The 19,824-nt window shown below is 39.7% G+C and overlaps 1 protein-coding gene across 3 annotated transcripts in view; it reads left to right on the top strand.

The window, feature by feature from the left end:
• Positions 1-19,824, top strand: part of SYNE2 (spectrin repeat containing nuclear envelope protein 2) — a 175,823-nt gene that overhangs the window by 84,803 nt on the left and 71,196 nt on the right. For all 3 annotated transcript variants that reach the window (XM_030275147.4, XM_072930501.1, XM_072930502.1), the window contains 12 exons: positions 2,065-2,220; positions 4,679-4,819; positions 5,154-5,336; positions 5,856-5,993; positions 7,037-7,222; positions 8,230-8,352; positions 9,892-10,074; positions 13,746-13,871; positions 16,144-16,338; positions 16,887-16,961; positions 17,946-18,065; positions 18,831-18,938. In XM_030275147.4, coding sequence (XP_030131007.4) covers positions 2,065-2,220; positions 4,679-4,819; positions 5,154-5,336; positions 5,856-5,993; positions 7,037-7,222; positions 8,230-8,352; positions 9,892-10,074; positions 13,746-13,871; positions 16,144-16,338; positions 16,887-16,961; positions 17,946-18,065; positions 18,831-18,938 — 1,734 coding nt within the window. The remainder of the gene's footprint in view (positions 1-2,064; positions 2,221-4,678; positions 4,820-5,153; positions 5,337-5,855; positions 5,994-7,036; positions 7,223-8,229; positions 8,353-9,891; positions 10,075-13,745; positions 13,872-16,143; positions 16,339-16,886; positions 16,962-17,945; positions 18,066-18,830; positions 18,939-19,824) is intronic.

Below are 19,824 nucleotides of genomic sequence, written 5' to 3'. Positions count from 1 at the left end.
ATGGAACTTTATAATGTATTTATTTTAGGCTATTTAAGTGTAGTACAAATTTGGGCTGTCTTTGCTGAGTCTTATATCAAAACTGTTTAGGTGTCCCCAGCCTATCAAAGGGATAGAAAAAACACAGAAGCCAAAGACCATGGTGGCAGATAGGGGATTAGCATGAGAGAGAAATGTTTATTACTTGTTTAGGAAGTTCTGAAAACCCATGAGCCAGCATTGCTGTGGTGGGCCCTTGGATTTGTCAAAATGGACTGTTTTTCTATTTAAAATTATTTAGAATTAGAATTTAGAGTTGTGTTTGCTTTTTTACTGAGTTCTTTGTGTCCAGAAGGAAATTTTACTACTGCAGGTGCTTTATGCCTGCTCTTTTCCCTCACATCCAAACTTTGCTACTCTGTGCACCTAAAATTCACCCAAAAGTGAGTTAAACCTGTTCCTGCTTCTGACAGTAATGACACAAGCAAATGCTACCAGCAGTCCCATCAAATGATCTCTTTTTAGCAGTATGTCACAGCAGGCCTGTTCCTTTTGAGAAAATTGAGCTGAAAAGATTGAAGAATTGATTAATTTTGCATAGTCCAAACACCAGTGAGGCAAAATCTGCAGGGCAATTTCATTCCTTACTTCCAAATATAATCTAGTTCCTATGAAATTTATAACACTAGTCAGGACTCCATTGCACCTGTTGAGTGGAAATATCTATTTCATTTTGAGATGACAAATCTGATTTAGCTTAGCAAAAGTTTTAAATTCACCCACACAGATGAAAAGGGGGAAGTGTAATTGTCTCTTCCCTTAGGAAAAAAAATTGGGACAGTTTTGACAGATACCTGCTTTCCAGCTAAATAATCTGTGAAATGTGAACATGCAGTAATACACAGAAACCAATTTACAGGGACATACTTTGTTTTGGAGACAGGAGTTGTAACTGATTCTTTCCATTCAGGTCAGGGAATCTGTGAACTCACATAAATATTGGTACAATCTTAATTGGGGCATTTGACAACAGCAGCCTTCTTCCTGAGAGAATGAGGCACACAGCTGTTTCGTGGTTTTGAGGGTTTGGGTTTTTAATGTCAGACCCAGTTGTTGTGGGATAACAGGAAATAAATCAATCTCAGTGACTTAGATATTTCTTCTGTGTTGCATTTGTGTGAAGGAAAAGATTCCCAGGTGAAGCCTATGAATTAGTGGATTACCATTACTCCTGACTGAAAAAGCCAAGGCAGTTAATTGTAGTGTCTTTCATTGCCTTGTAGGAGGTTTGGATAATTTTTCCCAATAACTTGAATTAACATTTGAGTTTCTCAAACAGCTGAGCACAAGGGAAAGGATCCATAAAGCAAACAAATGTTCTCCAGCAAACAGAACATTCCAACTTGAAACTCTAGAAAACCTTCCAAGCAATGAATTTCTTCATTCTTTCTGCAGGAGGACTTAGCTTGGATTTTATTTCTAGGCCACAGGCTGTAGACAGTTGTTCAAGTTCCTTTTATCTCATAAAACCTGCATTCTTTGTGCAGAACTGGAAACTACTGTTTTGAGAGGAGCCTGCTGTGCCACTCTGCGTAATTGCCTGAAAGCAGACACTTCAGCCTGAAACCTGTTGCTTTTTGTGGCCTTTGTGTTGTTTATAATAATGAAGGGATGGACGCTGGCTATTAAGCTCTTTCAAAGGGAAAAATGCACTTTTGGCAAAAGGGAGGGCACAAAGGTTAACATTTAATCATAGGAGCTCTTCAGATGGTCCCTTTGCTGAGGCTGTCAATGAACATCAGTGCGTCACTTCCCCAGCATGGAGCAGTATCAGGTTTAATTAATTCTTGCAGATTGAAAAGCATCATTTGATTAAATGAGTCACTATTGCTTAGAGTTTATCTGCTTGCAGAGGTAATCAAATCAGGTTTGATTATCTCAACCCAAATTTTTCCAAACCATAATCATGGTAGGAAGTATAAACCACATTACGTATGTGTGGATATACACATGAATGTGTACATATACACACACGCACTCAGTAAAAACTGGGTAAAACTGCTGAAGTTACTCTTAATTTTGTAGGAGCTTCAGAGTGTGATTGGCAGAGAGAGTCAAGCTCTGGAGGATATAATGGAGAAACTTCGGATCAAGTATTCTGAAATGTACACAATAGTCCCTGCAGAGATCGAAACACAGCTGGAGGACTGCAAGAAAGTATTGCACGACCTAGAAGAGAAGGTAACTGTTGATGTGGTTTTCATATTTGTCTATTTGCAATTTATAAATCATTCCTCATGCCTAGGTCTCTTTTTAGGGTAATCTGAGGGTAAGCAGTGTCAATATAAAATTTTTATTTTTAATTAAAAATGGAGATGGCAGAATCTTTAGCAATGATTTTTAATATTATATGGATGCCATCATCTATCCAATCTGACTCTTAAACTGGGAACTAGTAGCCAAAATTGATTGCAAAGTTCACATAGCTTGAGAAAATATTTTCAGAACTAGGTTATAAAAGGACTTTGAAACAGGATTTTTTTAAAATGTAATTTGCACATGCGGTAGGGTATCATGGCATGGTTCTTTTTACCACCTCTGAGAACATGGGTGCCTTCCTTTAGAATCAGGGAATTTAAATAACTGAATCCCATTGCATCAGTTTTTTGTGATATATTCTATCAACAAGGGATATAAGTAGTTAGCTGAAGGCAAAATTAAGTGAAAATGGAGCAATATTCTCAGTTTGGGGTCAAATTTTTAGCCTGATACAATTACCATCATTGTTACTTAATCATTTGTGTTATTTTAAAAATGAAAAAAACCCTTTCAGTTCTCATATTTCAGAAATAATAATGTTCAATCCTTATTTTAAAGGTTAAGTCTCAGTTAATTTGATAAAATTCGATAAAACAGTTTTGAAATCCAGTTACTTTTTAGTGTCTCTCAAATTACTCATTTTATCCTACGTAAAATATTAAGCAACATATTAACTAAAGCTTATGAGTTTCAGTTTGGTTAACTTTATGATTTCTATTTAAAAATGGGACTAGTGTTTTCAGAACCAACAACTGGGAAGAAAGAAGAGAAGGAAGGCAAAACAGTATTTATGCTTTGGGTTTTTTTTGTTGTTTACTGTGTATATACTTACGAAGAGATAAAAGGTTATCCGAAAGCACACATTACCTGTTGGAGTGAAAGAGCTGGTCCTGGAATCTAGATAACGTTTGCTTTTCACATTTAGGTATTGGAAAACAATATAAACTACCTTGGAATTTTCAAAATGCATTTAGGAAACAAAAAAATTAATGGTGGAACTGGAGGTCAGTTCAGTTACATATTAGGAGATTCCAGCATGTCTTAAACTTGAGTTGTCATAATTTAATGTCATTCTGCTTTCTTCTAAATCTGCAAACCAAACAAATGAAAGTAAATTGTACAGTTGGTACCATAAATAATACATTTTATCCTAGTAAGAAGTATTGAAATTAAAATCCTGCTTTGCTGGTGACCAGAGCATTGACAGATGCAGTATTTTTATCCTGAAGATAGATGAAGTCAGAGGTTGATCTGTTTACTCATTTCTAGCTGTGTTACATTGCTCATTCATGATTCTCTTTTGTTTTGGAAGCTGGCACTACAATTATAGATAATTTTCCATATCAACACAGCATGTGAGTACTTTTTAGAGAGGTTGTGTTGGAATCTATAAATGATGTTAATAAAATTAAGAAATCAGTAGATAGTTATTAACTAAAGATGCTCTTAATTCCTCATCCCAAAACAAGGATAAAGTATTGCAATACTAGGAGCTTCAAACTGAAATAACTATTGAATTAAAAATATTTGGCATCAAATCAGAATGAAACTGTTCAGTGTGCATTTGCCCCCTCAATCCTAGGGCTGCAGCACACAAAGAATTTACCACAATTTAATGATTTCCTGGTGCTTGGCTGACCCTGGTAGGCAGCAGGGTTTAGTAAGAAAAGATGTCACATTTGGGCAAGATCAAGGACTTTTCTTACTCCCTGCACTTCACATAGTCCCTAGTAACCTGGTAGCTTATGCTGTGTTGCTCAGTCCTGTGCTCAGGCAATTACTCAACTTCAGCTTTGAGAGTTTTTCTCTTTCCACAGAAAATAAGGCCTTCCAGTGCACCAGTTTTTCATTTCTGTGGAGTCCTGCAGAGTGAGATTTAAGTTCTTCAGACCTTTCTATTTTGGTGATAAATCCCCAAGTTTATATTGAGAAATTGGCTGTGCATTGATGCACTTGGATATTCCCTTATTTGTTACGTGGAAGTCACAGCTGTCAGCTGAGACATAAAGGTGTCATTCTGGTTTTCTTACAGCATAAATCCAAATGTGACCCTTCCCACCATGCAGCATGAGCAGCCTCTGTCAGAGATGAGAGCAGGGTGAAGCAAAGCACCCAGGGAGCTGCAGTGCCTCAGTGCTTCTTTACTCAAGGATTGCTTTTCTGAGCCAGGCACTTTCTAATGAGAAGAAATTAGTGAACAACGTGTAGATGTTGAACCTACTCAAATTAATGCTTCTCCCTGCAAGTGTAGCTCCATTCCAGTGTTTTTAACTGACTTGTCAAGAGAAACAAAAAGGATTGGAATATTTTTGGTAAGGTGGTGCACAGAAACAAGCAGATCTTTGTAATCTCCCCCGTTGTTTTCTCTTTGCTCTGGCAGGTTAGCTCTGAAATCTTGCAGAACTCTCCTCAGTATGTGCTGAAAAGAAAAGCAGAAACTATTAACAATGGCCTTCAAGCTATTGAAAAGATGTTACAACAGAAGAGTGAAAACATTGCGAAAGCCAAAGAAGTTCAGAAGGTAATCTTTCCAAAAAAATAATTTGTGGGTGTTAAAAGATTTTTGGTTGTTTTTACAGAGCCTAGTTTAGCATAAAGTGGTCTTCCATTCATTTTATGTCTGTAAAAGGAGAAGTACAAGCAAGCGTTTAACTGGTGAATATTTATCAATTCTTTCTCACAGGGAAATCCGTGCTTTTTTCAACTGTGAATCACACCAGTAGATGCAAAGTGTTCTCTTCTCATCATGTCAGTTCTGAAACCTTTGCAATTCATGTCCCACATGCAGAACAAAGAATGCTGCTGTTACCTTTGAGCCTCACCTTCTATTTCATTTTCCTTCTCCCCACATGCAGCAAATTTGGGATATGCTGGACCTTTGGCATTACAAGCTCAATGAGCTGGATGCAGAAGTGCAGGATATAGTGGAGCAGAACTCCTGCCATGCCCAGGAGCTGATGGATATCCTGGTGGCCCCCCTGCAGCAGTACCAGCAGGTCTCACAGCGTGCTGAGCGCAGAACTGCCATTCTCAACAAGGTAGCTGCAAATGGAACAGCTTTCTAAAAATCCAAACCTATGAAAAACCAGAGGGAAGGCTCTGCATGACACATTATCAGAGGGTGTCAAATGAATGGAGTCACTAGCCTGCTGTGGCAAGGCTGATTGTAGCTGGAGTTTCTGGAGTGGCTGCCCCAGAGGACTGGCTCAAGCCATGGTTGAGGGGTTTGTATGGGGAATTCTTGCCCCTGGGTGGGTGGTGAGGTGGTTCTCTCAGACTTTGCTAATGGGCTGTCCATGAAAGTACAATTGCCATATAAATTGTGACAATGCCCCCATGAACTGTAAACATGCAAGCACCAGAATTACTTTGGTGAGATGGGATAGCCTGAAGTCATGAAACTGTTTCACAAAAATGTTTTTTATTTCATCACACTAATTTAACTGACCATTATGCAAATGCATCCTATTTTCTTTTAATATTGTTCATAGATGCATTTATCTTATGCAATGAAGTAATTAACATTTGACTTTCTGCAAAATTCTGTCATTTCTTAGGCCACCAACAAGATGGAAGAGTATGAGGAGCACTTGAAGAATGTGAAAGATTGGATAGAAAGCACCAACAGTTTGCTAAGAGCTGATGCTCAGCACGACTCTGCAAAAAGCTTACACAAGCATACTGATGAGCTCCAGGTAAGAATTGGTGCAGATAAATGCTCCTGTTAGAACTTGTTGCTCTGCACAGATACAGTTTTCCATTCTTAGTTCTTACTGACTCAAGTAATTTACCATTTTCAGTAAATCCTTCACGTGAAAAATATTTATAGTTGACACTCATGAAATACACATGTTTTTTGTGCTGGACACACCTATCTTGTGCAAATGCTGAACTCTTTTACAATTTCCAGAAATGTGTGATTGTCGTCTGTAACCCTGCTGAGTGGCTATGGTCAGTTTTTACTGCCTGCATATATAAGATTCTTTCTATACTGTATGTGAGCCAAAAAGGCAAAGTGCTGGTTTACTGATGTCTGTGTGTTAGATGGAAACTTTGAAGTGAGTTGTGGTTTTGAAGGTTGTGTTCACTGTTTCTTGCAAGTAATTCTGATTGGTAATTTCAAAAATCAAATGTTTGTAATATTACAAGGAAAATCAAGGCCAGTGCCAAAAAAAAAAAAAAAATCTGGCAATTTTGTACTTAAAATTAGAGTTTTCTGTGCATCCACTCCTTGGCTTAGACCAAGTGAGAAAGTTGGTGTTCTAAACAGATTTTTGTAGTAAGACTAGGAAGAGTTCTTGACAGGAAGTAGCTGCCCATTCTGGGCTGATATGTTACAAAACATGTAGCCACAATGGGGAGAATGTGATTTCCAAAACCCAGGAACATTTCTTGTGGCAAAAGCTTATTGTCTCCTGTGTTTGTGAAATGGAATGTTTTGTTTGTCCTGGGCTGTGAAACTCGTGGATTTGGAAATGCATTAGAGTGGAAATGCGCATTCAGTCCTTTCCTTCACACAGCACCCAGACAAATGGATCATGTGCATTTCTTGCAGCCCCCACTGTTCTTCACGTCAGTGTTCATTGCAGTTCATCCAGGTCGTTGCAGGGGAAGAGACCTCACATCACACACAACTGGCCTGATATTTTTTGGAGCATTTTGTTCCTTCTAATCCTTACCTCTATAACTTTAATGTTCAGCCCTGATGTATCAAACTAAGCTTGTGTTTTGTCCCCAGATGGCTTTGGAAGACTCAGAGCAAAAGCAAAATCTTCTGCACGGTATCTTCATGGAGCTGGAGGAGCTGTCACCCATCTTTGAAACTGCCAGTGTAACACAGCAGCTGAATGAAATAGATGTTCAAGTAGCAGCTTTACAGCATGAGATTGCAGAGATTCTTCCACAAATCCTGCATGTGGCTGATGTAAGTCTGGGTGACCCATAACTGCCTATTATCAGAGCTTCATCATATGTTAGGAAATACAGATTATATCACCTGCATGGAAAACAGGGTGCAGTGCTGGTTGTTGTAGGTGTGCCAAGCAAGGAAATGAATTTTTTGTAAACAAACCATCAGAAGGCATTTGGTAACTGATTAAGCTGTAAAGTTCAGGATTAGCACAGGATGTAGGAGGAAAGGCTGGGAGCCTGGCTCTGTTCAGCCCACAGAAGCTTGGGGTGAGAGGTTGATATTACTGCTGTTTCCTGCTACATGATTGGAGATCACAGACAGGATTGGGCCAGGCTGTTCTTGGGGTGTTCAGCAAAAAGATGAGCAGTAGCAGACCCCAAGTGTAACAAATGAAATTACATCTACATAGTAGGAGGGATTTTAATTTTTTTTTTTTTTTTTTCAGTGAAATTGGTCAAACACTAGATCAGGGGCTCCAAGCAGGGGTAATATTCCCACAACAAGAGATACCCAAATCTCAGTAGGATCAGACCCCAACTGCCCTGGTTTGATGGGTAGCAGAGACCTTTCAAGGTCCCTTCCAGCCTAATCTATTTTGTGACTGTCTCTCTGAGAGTTCACAAACAGCTGCCTGTGGGTTCCTTTTCCATCTGACATAAGTCTCTTCCTGCTGGAAGCTGCACCAGTGCAATTGTAGCACTTTCCTATTCTGATAACTATCACCACTAAAATACTGTCTTCTCACTGCTGGTAATTTCTAATGTGAATTTTTAAGGATATTTCACTTCTATATTCAGGGTTTAAAACAGATGATCTTGAATACTTAATTTATTTAGAAGTTACGACTTAAAGTAATTTATAACAACTAGCCTTTTGATCAAAAGCATCCATTAATGTAGCCTGCATATGCTGCACTTATTTTTCAGTATTTATTTTTAAATTTAAGTGAAAGGCAGAAATGCAACTTGGCTTTGGTGGTTGGGCTAGCTACAAATACTCTCTTTGTTCCCAAAATCTAGGAGTTGGATGCCATTGAATCTCATGTGAAAGTGTTTGAGAAAGATGTTGCAGAAATGAAGACAATCCTGTCATCAGAAGATCTGTTAGAATTTTCTCCTAAAGACCAACTTAAACATGGACAGGTCTGTGAAAAATACTATCTAGGCTTTTTTTTTTCCTGATCAATGTAAACCCTGAGGTGAGACTGTTGAGAGACCCTTTCAAGAAGCACAGTCATGGTTTGAACACAAAACACTTGAAATTAAAGCACTATTAAGAATATGCCCACAGAGAACTCAAGTGTGTAACTGAAGCACATGTCAGGCATAGCTGCCACATTTGAGGATCTCAATTTTTTGGGAAGTTTATGGCCTGATTTTCAAGAGACACTTGGCACCAAATGGAAAGCTGAACTTAGAAAATTGTTTTTCTAAAAATGGAGACAAAATTTAGCAGATGATTGTTTTCTTTCACACCACATACAGTCCACAGTGTTATCTGCTTAAAATACAAAAAGCATGGGTTCAGTTTCGGGTGAGGAATAAAAATGTCATCATACTTCTTATAGCAGTGTAACTCTTACAGTAAAGCTGTGCAGCTTGGTTACCCAGAGAGCAATTTTCTAATAACTACATTACATGGAGAAACTGAAGTAATATTTCTTCTGGAAAATAATGTTCACCTGCTTCCTTACTGTAAATCAAAGCCTGGATAGTGCAAAAAAATTCCTGATACAGTCTGCTTATGAATGAAAGAATAAACATCTCTATATCCACTGGGGCATTTTAAAACAAAATCTTCTTGAGAGGGAGTTTAACCAAAATGTCAGTAATTAAAAGGCTTATAGGTGGTTTGTATTTATATTTTTTTTTTCTTCTGGAGTTTGCTGCTGAATGAGGTCCCAGTAGGATTTCATATTTCTTAAGGAGAACCAAGAAGTTTTGAGCTGCTATTGCCATTCTTTCATAAATTGATCACTGAGTCTTCCATAAAGCATGTACTGTGCTATGAAACTGCACATTTCTGTTCATCCCAGGCTGATCAAGGTGGTTGTAAACTGTGCATTCACTCCAAGTATTGTGATATGAAATGCTGTCCTTGACAGGAGAGCCACCCCCCTTCAGGGGTTTCTGCTGACTTCCATCTCGATTCTTTATCTCGCCTCTGTTGATAAGACTGGTTTTAGGACCATCATAAAATGACTGGTTGGCTGGACCAAAGACAAAAACCAGAATTTGCCTAAAGTGACATCAGAGAATTTGCACCACTTTAATTGTCTTTAATCTGCCAATTATGTTCTGCTTTGAAATGAGCTGCTGAGTAAATAGCAACTAATCTGAATGTGGGCCTTTTTTGTCACTGTGCAAACTTTGTATCTACAGAAAAAACAGAATTGTAAATGTAACTTGTATCTTTGCCTTGCTTTAGACAAGCTCAAAGTGGGTTTTCATGTATTTGTTCCAAGAACAAGAATCACAGAATATTCTGAGTTGTAAGGGACCCACAAAGATCATAGAGTCCAACTCTTAAATGAATGGCCCATATGGGGATTAAAATTTCTTCCTTCTTAAATGAGAAATTCACCAAAGAGGGCTTTTCCTCATCATTAGTGTAGCATAAATTTATGGTGTGGATTTTTCTAACTCAATATCACATCCATCATCTCTGTTCTATCCTAACAGGTTATACTTGAGCATGTTGGTCCCATGCAGAAAACTATTGTTCATATACAGTCCTATGAAGATGGTCTTCAGCTGCCAGGGCTAAAAATGCAACCTTTCTCAGTCTTCCAAAGAGCAAGACAACTCTTGAGAGAATTGAAGAAATTAGAAAAAATTACTAGGGAACAAAATGAGCTACTGGAGGTAATTGATTTTTTTTTTTTTTTATGGTCACCTGTACCACCTTTTATTTAAGTCATTTTGATCCTTAAACACTATTGCTTTTGCAGCCATATAGTTACACCTACTGTATCTTCTGTGTAATGGTCTGGGGATTTTTTTTGTTCTTTTTTCCTATTTAATTTGATCCCACAACAAAGCACACTGAATAGTCTTAACATACATTTCAGTTTTCCAATTCAGTCACAGCTAACAACATACTGTAGAAGGAAGGCAGGCTCAGGTGTTGCACTGGTGATTTAAGTGCAGTGTTAGATGCAGGTGCTCACATCTGCAACGTTCAACTCCTGAAACTCACCTTGACCATAGAAATTCTTCTTGACAGCCATTAGACAGCAATTGCTGACAGCAGAAGGTCTTGTACTAATCCAAATCAGTGAGCCAGGAAAGCGACCCTACAGCTGTCTTGTGGTTAATTCACTATTTTGAGGCAGGCCAGCATGTGATGGGGTCTCAGAGATGCTGCTGGCCAGGCCAGGTTTGGAAACAGAAGGGAAACAACAACAGAGAAGGCAATGCTGGCGGGTCAGCAAGTGTTAACTCAGGGACAGGGAGAGTTATGGAACAGCTCCAAACCTCAGGGAGTCTCCATGCTGCACTTCACTGAGCACTGTGGTTCTACCAGCTTAGGGAAATTTTTAATTCAGGCCCTGGTTGTGCTCCATTGCCCAGGCTGGAGGAAGTCTGGAGTTTGGTAACGCAGGTTCCCACGACAGCAGAGGAATTAAAAGTTCTCGTGTGACCCATCTATTTCTTGGCGGGATGCTGACAGCACCTGGGAAAATGTTACATTATTTTTGCTTATTTGGTTTTCCTAAGCTGTTAGAGTAAGGCAGAATGCTTTAAAACATCTAAGTGGGCATTTCAGAGGCCAGGCAGACAAGTGACAGCTAAAATTGGAATGTCCATTTTTGATTTTCACTTTGAGAAATTAAGAGAAAAACTCAAACATGCCACATGACTACTGCATGCTTGGAGTCAGAAAAAAGCAGTGACTATATTAGATCTGTTTAATTCCTACAGTCTCTCTCTCTTTTTTTTTTTTTTTTTTTTTTTTTTTGTCCATACAATCAATTTCTTATGTCCAAAAAATGGACGTGGTAAAATGTACCATTTTCAGAGTTACCAGATCAAATAGTGGAGAATTTTCAAAACACTTTAAAAGCATCAGAAACAGGGTGCTTTCCATTTATCAATTGTTGTAATGACACTAGTAACTGGTTTTTGTGCAGTATTAGGTCGAATTTTAGATTTTTCTCCTTTTTGTAAAGCTGTGACCTCTTTTTGCTCAGCATTTGCCTTTATCTTGTAGACACCCAACAATCTGTAGCTGAGTGAAATTTCTTTGTGAGAAAACAGATTGGAAAAATTGCAATTCTTGGCAGCTAGTGTATCAAACTGTGCAAAAGAGATTTTCCAGTGCAGTTGAGTGGGTTGAAAGCAGCAGTACTACAATACAAGTGTAGCACTAGCTAAGGAGTAACAAAGGATAAAGCCATTAAACCATGGCTTTTTGAGTGCTGCATTAAAAAGGTGGTAAGAATCCTGCTAGAGAGGAAAGCAAATGGGAGCCATGCTTCCTATACAAATATATACATTCCCCCCCACCCCGGGCATAGTCTTTGGATGAGTTTGCCCATATTTTTCTATGGATGAGGCGATGGAATAGTGCACCAGTAACTTTTGTATAATTAAGTTGCATTGTAACACCTGCAGCAGCAAGTCAGAAACAAAGCCTGTATTTGGTATTGAAAATGCTCTGGGGCAGGAGTTTTAATGACTTAGTTCTCTGTTGAATGTTGCCCTCTGTATTTTTATTATGGTCTGTTAAGTTCCACACCTAAATAACGTCATCAGGAAGAAGATTTGGAAGCCACATCTGCTTCTACTGGTTTTGAGTGCAAGACTGTGGTGTTATTTGCATATGTGATGATTTACTGGTCTCATTTTCACTAAGCTTTCCAAAACAAATACACTGTGGGTAGGTGGGCCTTTTCCATGGGTAGGTCTTCTGGAGTTACCACGATATGAAAAGTAAAGAGCAACTGCTAACCAGGAAATAACTCAAAAGAAAGGCAGCACTTGTAGGAAGAAATCCAGTCCCACACATGTGGCATAATTTGTTATATTGGATAACGGATAGACTCAGATTTTCTTTTCCCTGAGTAGAAGGCAGAAACTAATTAATTATCTTCAGGTAAGTGACTATATTCACATACTGGTCCATGACAGAAGAATATTAAATATTCAGAGTCTTTAGATAGTCTAGGAAATTTGAGGTAGGACTCAGTTTATTACTAAACAGTCCTATTCATATTGAATTGAAGGTGTGAATAAGACAATCTTCCTTTTAGGAGGTCTTCTTTTACTTTCTCATTAAAGCAGAGCAGAAGAAGACCTATTCCTTTTTCTTCCCTCTCTGATTCTTTGCCTGTGGCACTAAGATTATAGGCCACAACTATCCTCCCCTTCACTTTGGCTTTCCTTTTTTTAAGTGTGGAAAATATTTTCTTCTCACTTTTAATACCTGTAAAATTCTAATGGTTATTTAGAACCTTATTAGCCTGCATTTTCTTGAGAGGGAGTGCTGCTGTGAAGAAGTGACTGAAGAAATGGCACTGCTGCTGTTGACAGCAGGAGAGAGTCTGTGCTCTGAAAGGCAGAGTCTGTGAACACTTTGCAGTGAGATCTTTGACCTGTTGGGTCATTCAGGTGCTGCTGGCAGCACAGTAGGATCAAGCCTGGTGGTTTCATGGTTTCTTTATTACCTTTTGCAGACCCCTGAGGAACAGCCCTTTGTTGTTGTTTGGTTGTTAGCCTCTGGGTCCAAAAACACAGAGCCACCAAGTTCTGTGCATGTTCAGTGTTTTCACAAGATATTCTGACTTATAGGTGTGACAATTTCCTAGTGACCTGAGACATCATGACAGGCTGTGACTGACAAATATGAGTGTATGGGGAGATTGCACCTTTCTGCATGAACACAAAGCCTGGGGGGTCAATGAGATTTTGCTGTCACTTTCAAAGTAAAAGTGAATTTTGCTGTTTATAACATATTTTCCTATAAGCCATGCAAACAGAAGTAGTTCACATGGTGGGAATGCTTATCATTTTTATTGCAAGTATTCAAATAGTCAGTGTGGTTGGGTTATCCTCTGAGCTGCAATGTTTGCCTGGTGTACAGCACAGTTCATTTTTGGTCATTTTTGGTTTTGCAGAACTAGCTGGCAGTTCTGAGCACCAGTAAAAACCAGTTAGGCTTTCTACTTGATATGAAACCCTTTAATTTCTCTCTTTTTCACAACCTTTTCTAAATAGTAATGAATGTGGTGAAATCTGCTCCGTTTCCATTCGATAGCCAAATTCCAAGTTCTGCTCTGGAGTTCCTAGACAGAATATTCCACCATACTTCAACGTGTGGGTAGAGCAGCTTGTTTGTCTTTAGCAAGTGAATAATAAACTTAGTGAGGGATGGGGTTGTGCAAAGTTAGCAGAACAAACACAGATTCTGGTACACATAACTGTAGGTACAAAAGAGGCTACAATACTCTTCAGTTCACCTTTGCTTCCTTACTGACTTGTTTGTTTATGTACTCCTTATTTCAAAATTATTTATGGAGACTGCTATTTCACAGGAAACTGTAAAGAAAACAGAAGAATGTGAGCAAGAAATTGAAAAGTTGAAACAACTCCTAAAGAACAATTTGGGTGAAATATCCCATGAAGATCAACCAGAGGCTCAGAAGACTCCTTGTCCAGAGGTGGGTTTCATTCTTTCCATTCCTTATCCTGACTAACACAAATCATGATGATGCAGAGCACTGAGAAATAGTGATGTGCTTCCCTCCTCCACAGTCAAGCAGGCAATTGATTGCCATAGTGTGACCATGCAATTGATTACAATTAATATTACTTTGCAAGTTGGGTATATCTTTCACAGTATACTCCTACTGATTTTGATGTGTCATTTGTGCCTATATCAACTTGGAAGAAAAACTGGGTGCTGTTTTCACAACAGCTGTTTTGGTGAAACAATATGCAGCACTGAGAATTTACCTGTGCTCAGCATCCTGCTAATTTTCCTGAGGTGGAAGCTTGGGATAGTGCCTAAAGAGAGAACCAAGTCCCTTTCTGATCACTGGTCATGCAATGCTACTTTTGGGGATTCTGGTTAGGGTTAAATTCATTAATCTCCTTTCTCCTGTCTTTGAAAACACTGTGTTTTCATCACTGGTAAACATGTGTTGCTTTTCTCTCTACAGTCAGCTGCTTTCTGTAATGGATGAATTGATGTTTTTAATGCAAAAATAACATGTGTTTTAAGGATAGCACTGCAGAAGTCAGGAAATTACTAATTAAAAGTAATAACTATTTATAAAGTGCCTCTGAAATGCTCAGTTTTTCCCAGTCACTCACAGTAAAGTTAATACACTTGGATTGTACTTGCCTAATAACTATAATCACTCAGTAGGCTCCTAAGTACATAGCTGCTCTGCTGTCAGCTGGTTGGATGTTGGAGGCTTGATGTAGTGCTCAGCGTGACTCATTTCCTGATTCTTCCTTGTTTTTGTCTGTGAGTGTAGGATTTTGTGTTTAATAGTTCTTGTTTTAGCAGAAAACTTGTCAGATACAGCATTGAATGAATAGAAGTGGGCAGTGGAATTGCCCATCTTACTGAAGGATTTCAAAAAAATAAATGATTTTAAGAAAGATTTGGTTTCTGAGGAGGTTATGGCTAATTAAATTTGCAAAAGAGTAGCTGGCAAATCTCTGCTGGCAAGTCTCCTGCAGTGAAATAAATAGATATATTGTTCCTAGTGGGCATTCATAAAAACATGCCAAATTGTCATGGATGTCCGTTTCTTTGTTTCAATGTCATTTTCCTTGCTTTACCTTTGGATGATTTTATCTTGTGGTTTTGGGTGTACAAAAGGAAGAAAGCATTGTCAGAGCAGAGTTCCCATGTCCTTTGAAAATTTGCTGGAGTTCTTCCCTCCACCTTTGCTGTCATGCTGCCACCCCAGAGCTATTAACAGAAGCTGTAGTGGAGACAGGAGCAGCAGTCTCAGTGCTTTCATCTGCCACAGATTATTACTTGCATAACATCACTAATGACAGAGCCTGGTGTGGAGCCAGTGCTGTTCTCACTTCAAGCCTGCCATCAAAGCTTGCTGTGATCCACTGAGCCCAGTGTGCAAAGGGATATTTAGCCAGGTTTCAGTCTTCTGATCAAGTAACAGTGCTTCAATGAGTTTTAGCACTTTCAGTAATGGAGGGAGTAGAACAATTCATTCCATGTCCTGTCTTACTCCGTTATTTGCTGGGATTTCTTGGTTCACCTGGAGGCTGGGTGGTAAGGAGAAAACTCTTAAAGGGCAGAACACTGGCTGGAGTAATAGTCATGGCCAGGAAAGAGACCAAGACTGATTTATTCCCCCCTCTGTTAGTGCAGTTACTTGGGTTATTGCTTAGTCTCTGCAGAACATTAAATATTTTCCTTAAGCTTTGTTTGGGTCCATTTATTTCTCCCAATATTACATTCAAAGACATGGGATAATTTTGGCCACATCCCCAAGACCCACCAAATGGTTTGTTTCCTCTGGGCCAGCTTCAGCAAAGACTGAGCCCTCAGCTACCCTTATTTGCTGTCCAGGAAGGTGCTTGGAAGTAAGATCACCTGCTGTGACACACAGAGTAATGTAACCCACCTGCATTCCCTTTGGAGGAAGCTGGTGTTCTCATGGATATGGAGGACCTAGTTAGGATTCCTTCCAGCCTGCCACGTTTTCCTTCCACACTGCCAGCTTCTGCATCCCAAGCAGCAAGGGCTGTCCTGAGCTGAATCTCTTGCTGTTGGTTTGCATGTACCTGGACATCTCCTGCAGTGACAATGGGGAACTGTCCCAAAGCCCAGAAAAAGGAGAAGGGGGAAATAGCCCCAGTACCAGTAAGATCCATCACTGGTGTCATCTGTTACATTGCTGTTTGGTTGAATGAGAAAAATGGGTGCTTACAGATGTTGTTTCTTCTTAGGGAGAAATGGAAGCTGTAAAAGAAGAAATCATAAAACTGTGCCAAAGAAAGGAAGATTTCCTTACCAGGATGAAGAATTCCATGTCTGAGCTTCACCAGTGCCTACAGCAAGATGTGCCTGAAGCAGCAGCTGAACCTCCAGCCTCGGTGTTAGCACAGAGTGACCTGATTGGGACTGATGTTCCTGCTCAGCAGGTAAGTGATCACTCACCTGAGGGCCAAAGAGGGGAGGTAAATAACCCTTCCTGCTCCTGGAGGAGTGGCATGTGAGAGAGGAGCACCCCTGTCCCTGTGAATCAATACTGTCTCTCCTCCCCTTTGTGTTCAGAAGGACTGAGTGAGGCATGTCTAGGAGAAGGTAGGAGAGGTGTGCCTCTGGTTATTTCTTAGCATCCTTCACTTTCAACATGAAGTTTGCATCAATCAACAGCAAAATGCTCCATGTGTGGTTTTGTTGATAACCAGTTGTTCTGGGATTTTCAACAAATTATTTTCATGGGGCAAAATGAAATTTGTCCCTTTTCTAGCTGTGCTGTTGAAACCTAACAGCATCAAATCCCAATTTTCAGAGGTGCTTAGAAACCTGTAGCTTTCAGTCACTTTAATGTAGATTGCCAGATGTTCAATGCTTCTCCAAAAGTGGATCTCAAGTGGTAAATTTGTTTTGGTTTACAGGCAGAAGTGAAAAGGCTTTTGCTGTTGTCATGATTAATTGGATTGCTTCTCTCTGTGTGTTTTTGTAGTTGAAAAAAAGAGGAGTGATATCTCTTCTGCCTTCCTTAGATGAAGAATCAGAAGACTGTTCTTTACACAGCAAGGTGAGTCCGGTGTATTCTGTATATATACAGCTGTGTATGTAAGATAGCAGATTTTGATAAAGCAGGAATTATGGAAAATGTGAAAATCTGGAATATTTCAGAACAACTTAAAATATCTGTTATCACTGCAGGATACAAATGAATTGCACTCTAGCCAGTGTACCAATATTCCAGTGCAGTATCACACAGCACTTTGTTCTGTGAGGTGTGATCCTGATTGTGGTGGGATTGCCTATTTAGTAATGCCCCCTTTGTGGAAGTGTTGATGGCAAAATATGGCCTTAAATATCAATGTTTCCATGTGGAGGTGGATTTCAGAAAGAATTAGCCTCTGAAATGCAAAAACATAAAATAAAAATTATTTGTATTGAACTTAAGAAAAAAAGAGTGTGATTAGACTATTGGGAGTGAAGTTAGGATAGAGGAGATTTCTGGGATTTTTGGGAGAAACTGGGGGACACTGCCCTACAGGTTGATCTGACTCTGAGGGGTCTAAATGCCCTGCGGAATTGCAAGGAGCAAAGATAATTGCTTTTGGAAAAAAAACTCCATGGCAAGACAGTGCAAAGAAGTCCAAACATCCTGGAGAGCTTGTGCCTCACTATTGATACAAGCACTTCAGTTTCAGGGTTTCTCACTCTGCACGTTCACTGGTGCAATTTTCTTTACGTGTAGGATTTCTTTGGGAACAGGAGAAAGAAAGATAGTGTCTTGTTGGTTTGTTTGGGTTTTTTTTAATATTGTAAAAAATGAGAATATTCTGTGGTCTCCAGAGAGCATTATCAGTGTCATCCAGCTGCCATTCATCTTGCAGCAGAGCTGTAGAGTAAGAAGAGAGGTGGGATTTGGGAAACACAAATATGGATAGATAAACAAGGCAGAAAAGCAAAGTGTTAGGAGAAGTTTGCAGTGCTTTACATTGCCTGGAGGAATATCTGAGCTCCCTGGTCACAAGCTAAAGCTGAGCTGTTACTGCTTTCAAAGGGAAGTACAGCCACAGAGAAAGATGCAAGCTTTTGGCCTTCAGAAAGAGATGATGAAAGGCTCAAGGAAGACAGTGCAACCTCCTGGTCCTCTGGTACCTTGTCAGATGGCATTGTTCAGGTAATGCACTCAGGTTTATCTCTGTGGAGGTGGGAACTCACCTTTGTGGGAAAGATCTTCACAAGTCCCAAGTATTGCTGAAGCCTGCACTGCAAGAGAAGTGCAGGAATGCAAAACAAGGTGGCCATATTCATATCTTCCATCTCACACTAAATTTTGCCATTTAGACTCTCTTTTTCTGTTGTACATAGTGGTTGGACACAGTGACCTTGAGGGTATTTTCCAATCTAAACGACTCAATGATTCTAATTCCTTTTAGCTTCACAAAATCCCCAAAGGATTTAGTAGGAGCAACTTGTTTGACTGATTCCTGAAAAGGTTCTGAAAATGTGGGGGGTGATTTGTGGAAGAGGTTCTCTTTGTGCATGAGAAAATCAGTGTCTGGGACACTCAATCAGGTACAGTTTTGGTGTATTCTGTTCTGCTCTTCATGGTGCCTCAGTAAAGTTGTGACAGCTGTAATTATTTGTTTCTGTACATCAGTGCCACAGGCATAACAGAACTGCTCTTTGTGAATATTCTTGGGCCAAGACCACAGTAGGTTGAGTGGTTGCTGCTCTTTCAGGCTTCTCTAGCACCACAAGGCAGTGGAACATAGAATCAGAAAGTCATTTAGGTTGGAAAAGACCTTTAAGATTGAGTCCAGCCATAAACCAAACTCTGCCAGGTCCACCACTAAACCACGTCCCAAAGTGCCACATCTCCACTAGTGCACAGCTGTATGGAAGATAAGAAATATTTCCACTGTTGCCTCTCTCTCTCCAGGATGAGGATGTTATAACTGAATCACACAGTAAACATGATGAAGAATCATCTCTGCAAACTTTGGAGGCTGCTGAAGGTCCTGGCACAGGCGATGGCAGTCTGGCTGTGGTGAGTTTGCAGGCCTGACAAGGTCACCTCCTGAGTGGGATGTGTGACCTACCTAGTGGGCAGAGGCCCTGCTCCATTGTGGTTTTGCTTACTGGAGTTTGCTGCAGTAATTTGTGGTGGGACACCTGCAATCCTTTCTGGGCCTCTTCCTATTGGTACTCTGGGTGATAAATTTTCAATTGCTCCTTGAAAGTGCAATTTTCTAGGGAAAAAAATGGAGCATTTTCAGCAAGGAAGCTGTTGTCATTCAGACAGGCATGAATGGAGGGGTTTAGGGGATTGGAACTGGATTACCATTAAAGGCTTCTTCCTAGCCAAACTATTTTATCATTCTGTGATGACACTGATAGTTAGAACAACGCATTTTGGCTCTCTTCTTTTTTCTGCCAAATCTCATTTTAATATAAAGCTTGTGCACTAGCACTGGCCATCTCATTTGTCTGAATGTGTGCTCTGGAGCCATGGGAGCATTCAGGTAGCTCTGTTCTTGTGGTGTTGTGCTTCATTTACTTACTAAGTAGCAATATTTGCATGTGTGGAGGCTTATACAGACCTTTGCAGCCTTCCAAGTCACTTTATCTCCAAGTACTTTGGACTTTCGTTATGGACATGTGCAATGCAATATTGCTTCTTCAAGGAGTGTGTTTAAGAAGAATTGCACAAGATGTCCTTAATAAGACACCATTTTTTTTACTGTATGACCTAGAACCCGAGTAAAGCATACTTAACTGTTGGAACTGAACACACAAGTAGCTTGTAAGCGTTGTCCAAGAGCTTGTTTTGCAGCTTCCAACTGCATTGCTTTTGTGTGTAACTCCCACAGAAAAACATCTCTCTTCAGGGGAGAACAGGTTAATGGTGAGTCAGCACTCCCTGTGTGCTCAGG

Source organism: Taeniopygia guttata, chromosome 5 (genome assembly GCF_048771995.1).
Source record: "Taeniopygia guttata chromosome 5, bTaeGut7.mat, whole genome shotgun sequence".
NCBI classification, from domain to species: Eukaryota; Metazoa; Chordata; class Aves; order Passeriformes; family Estrildidae; genus Taeniopygia; species Taeniopygia guttata.
Note: the sequence above shows the minus strand (reverse complement) of the source record. Positions and strands in the feature narration are given on the sequence as shown.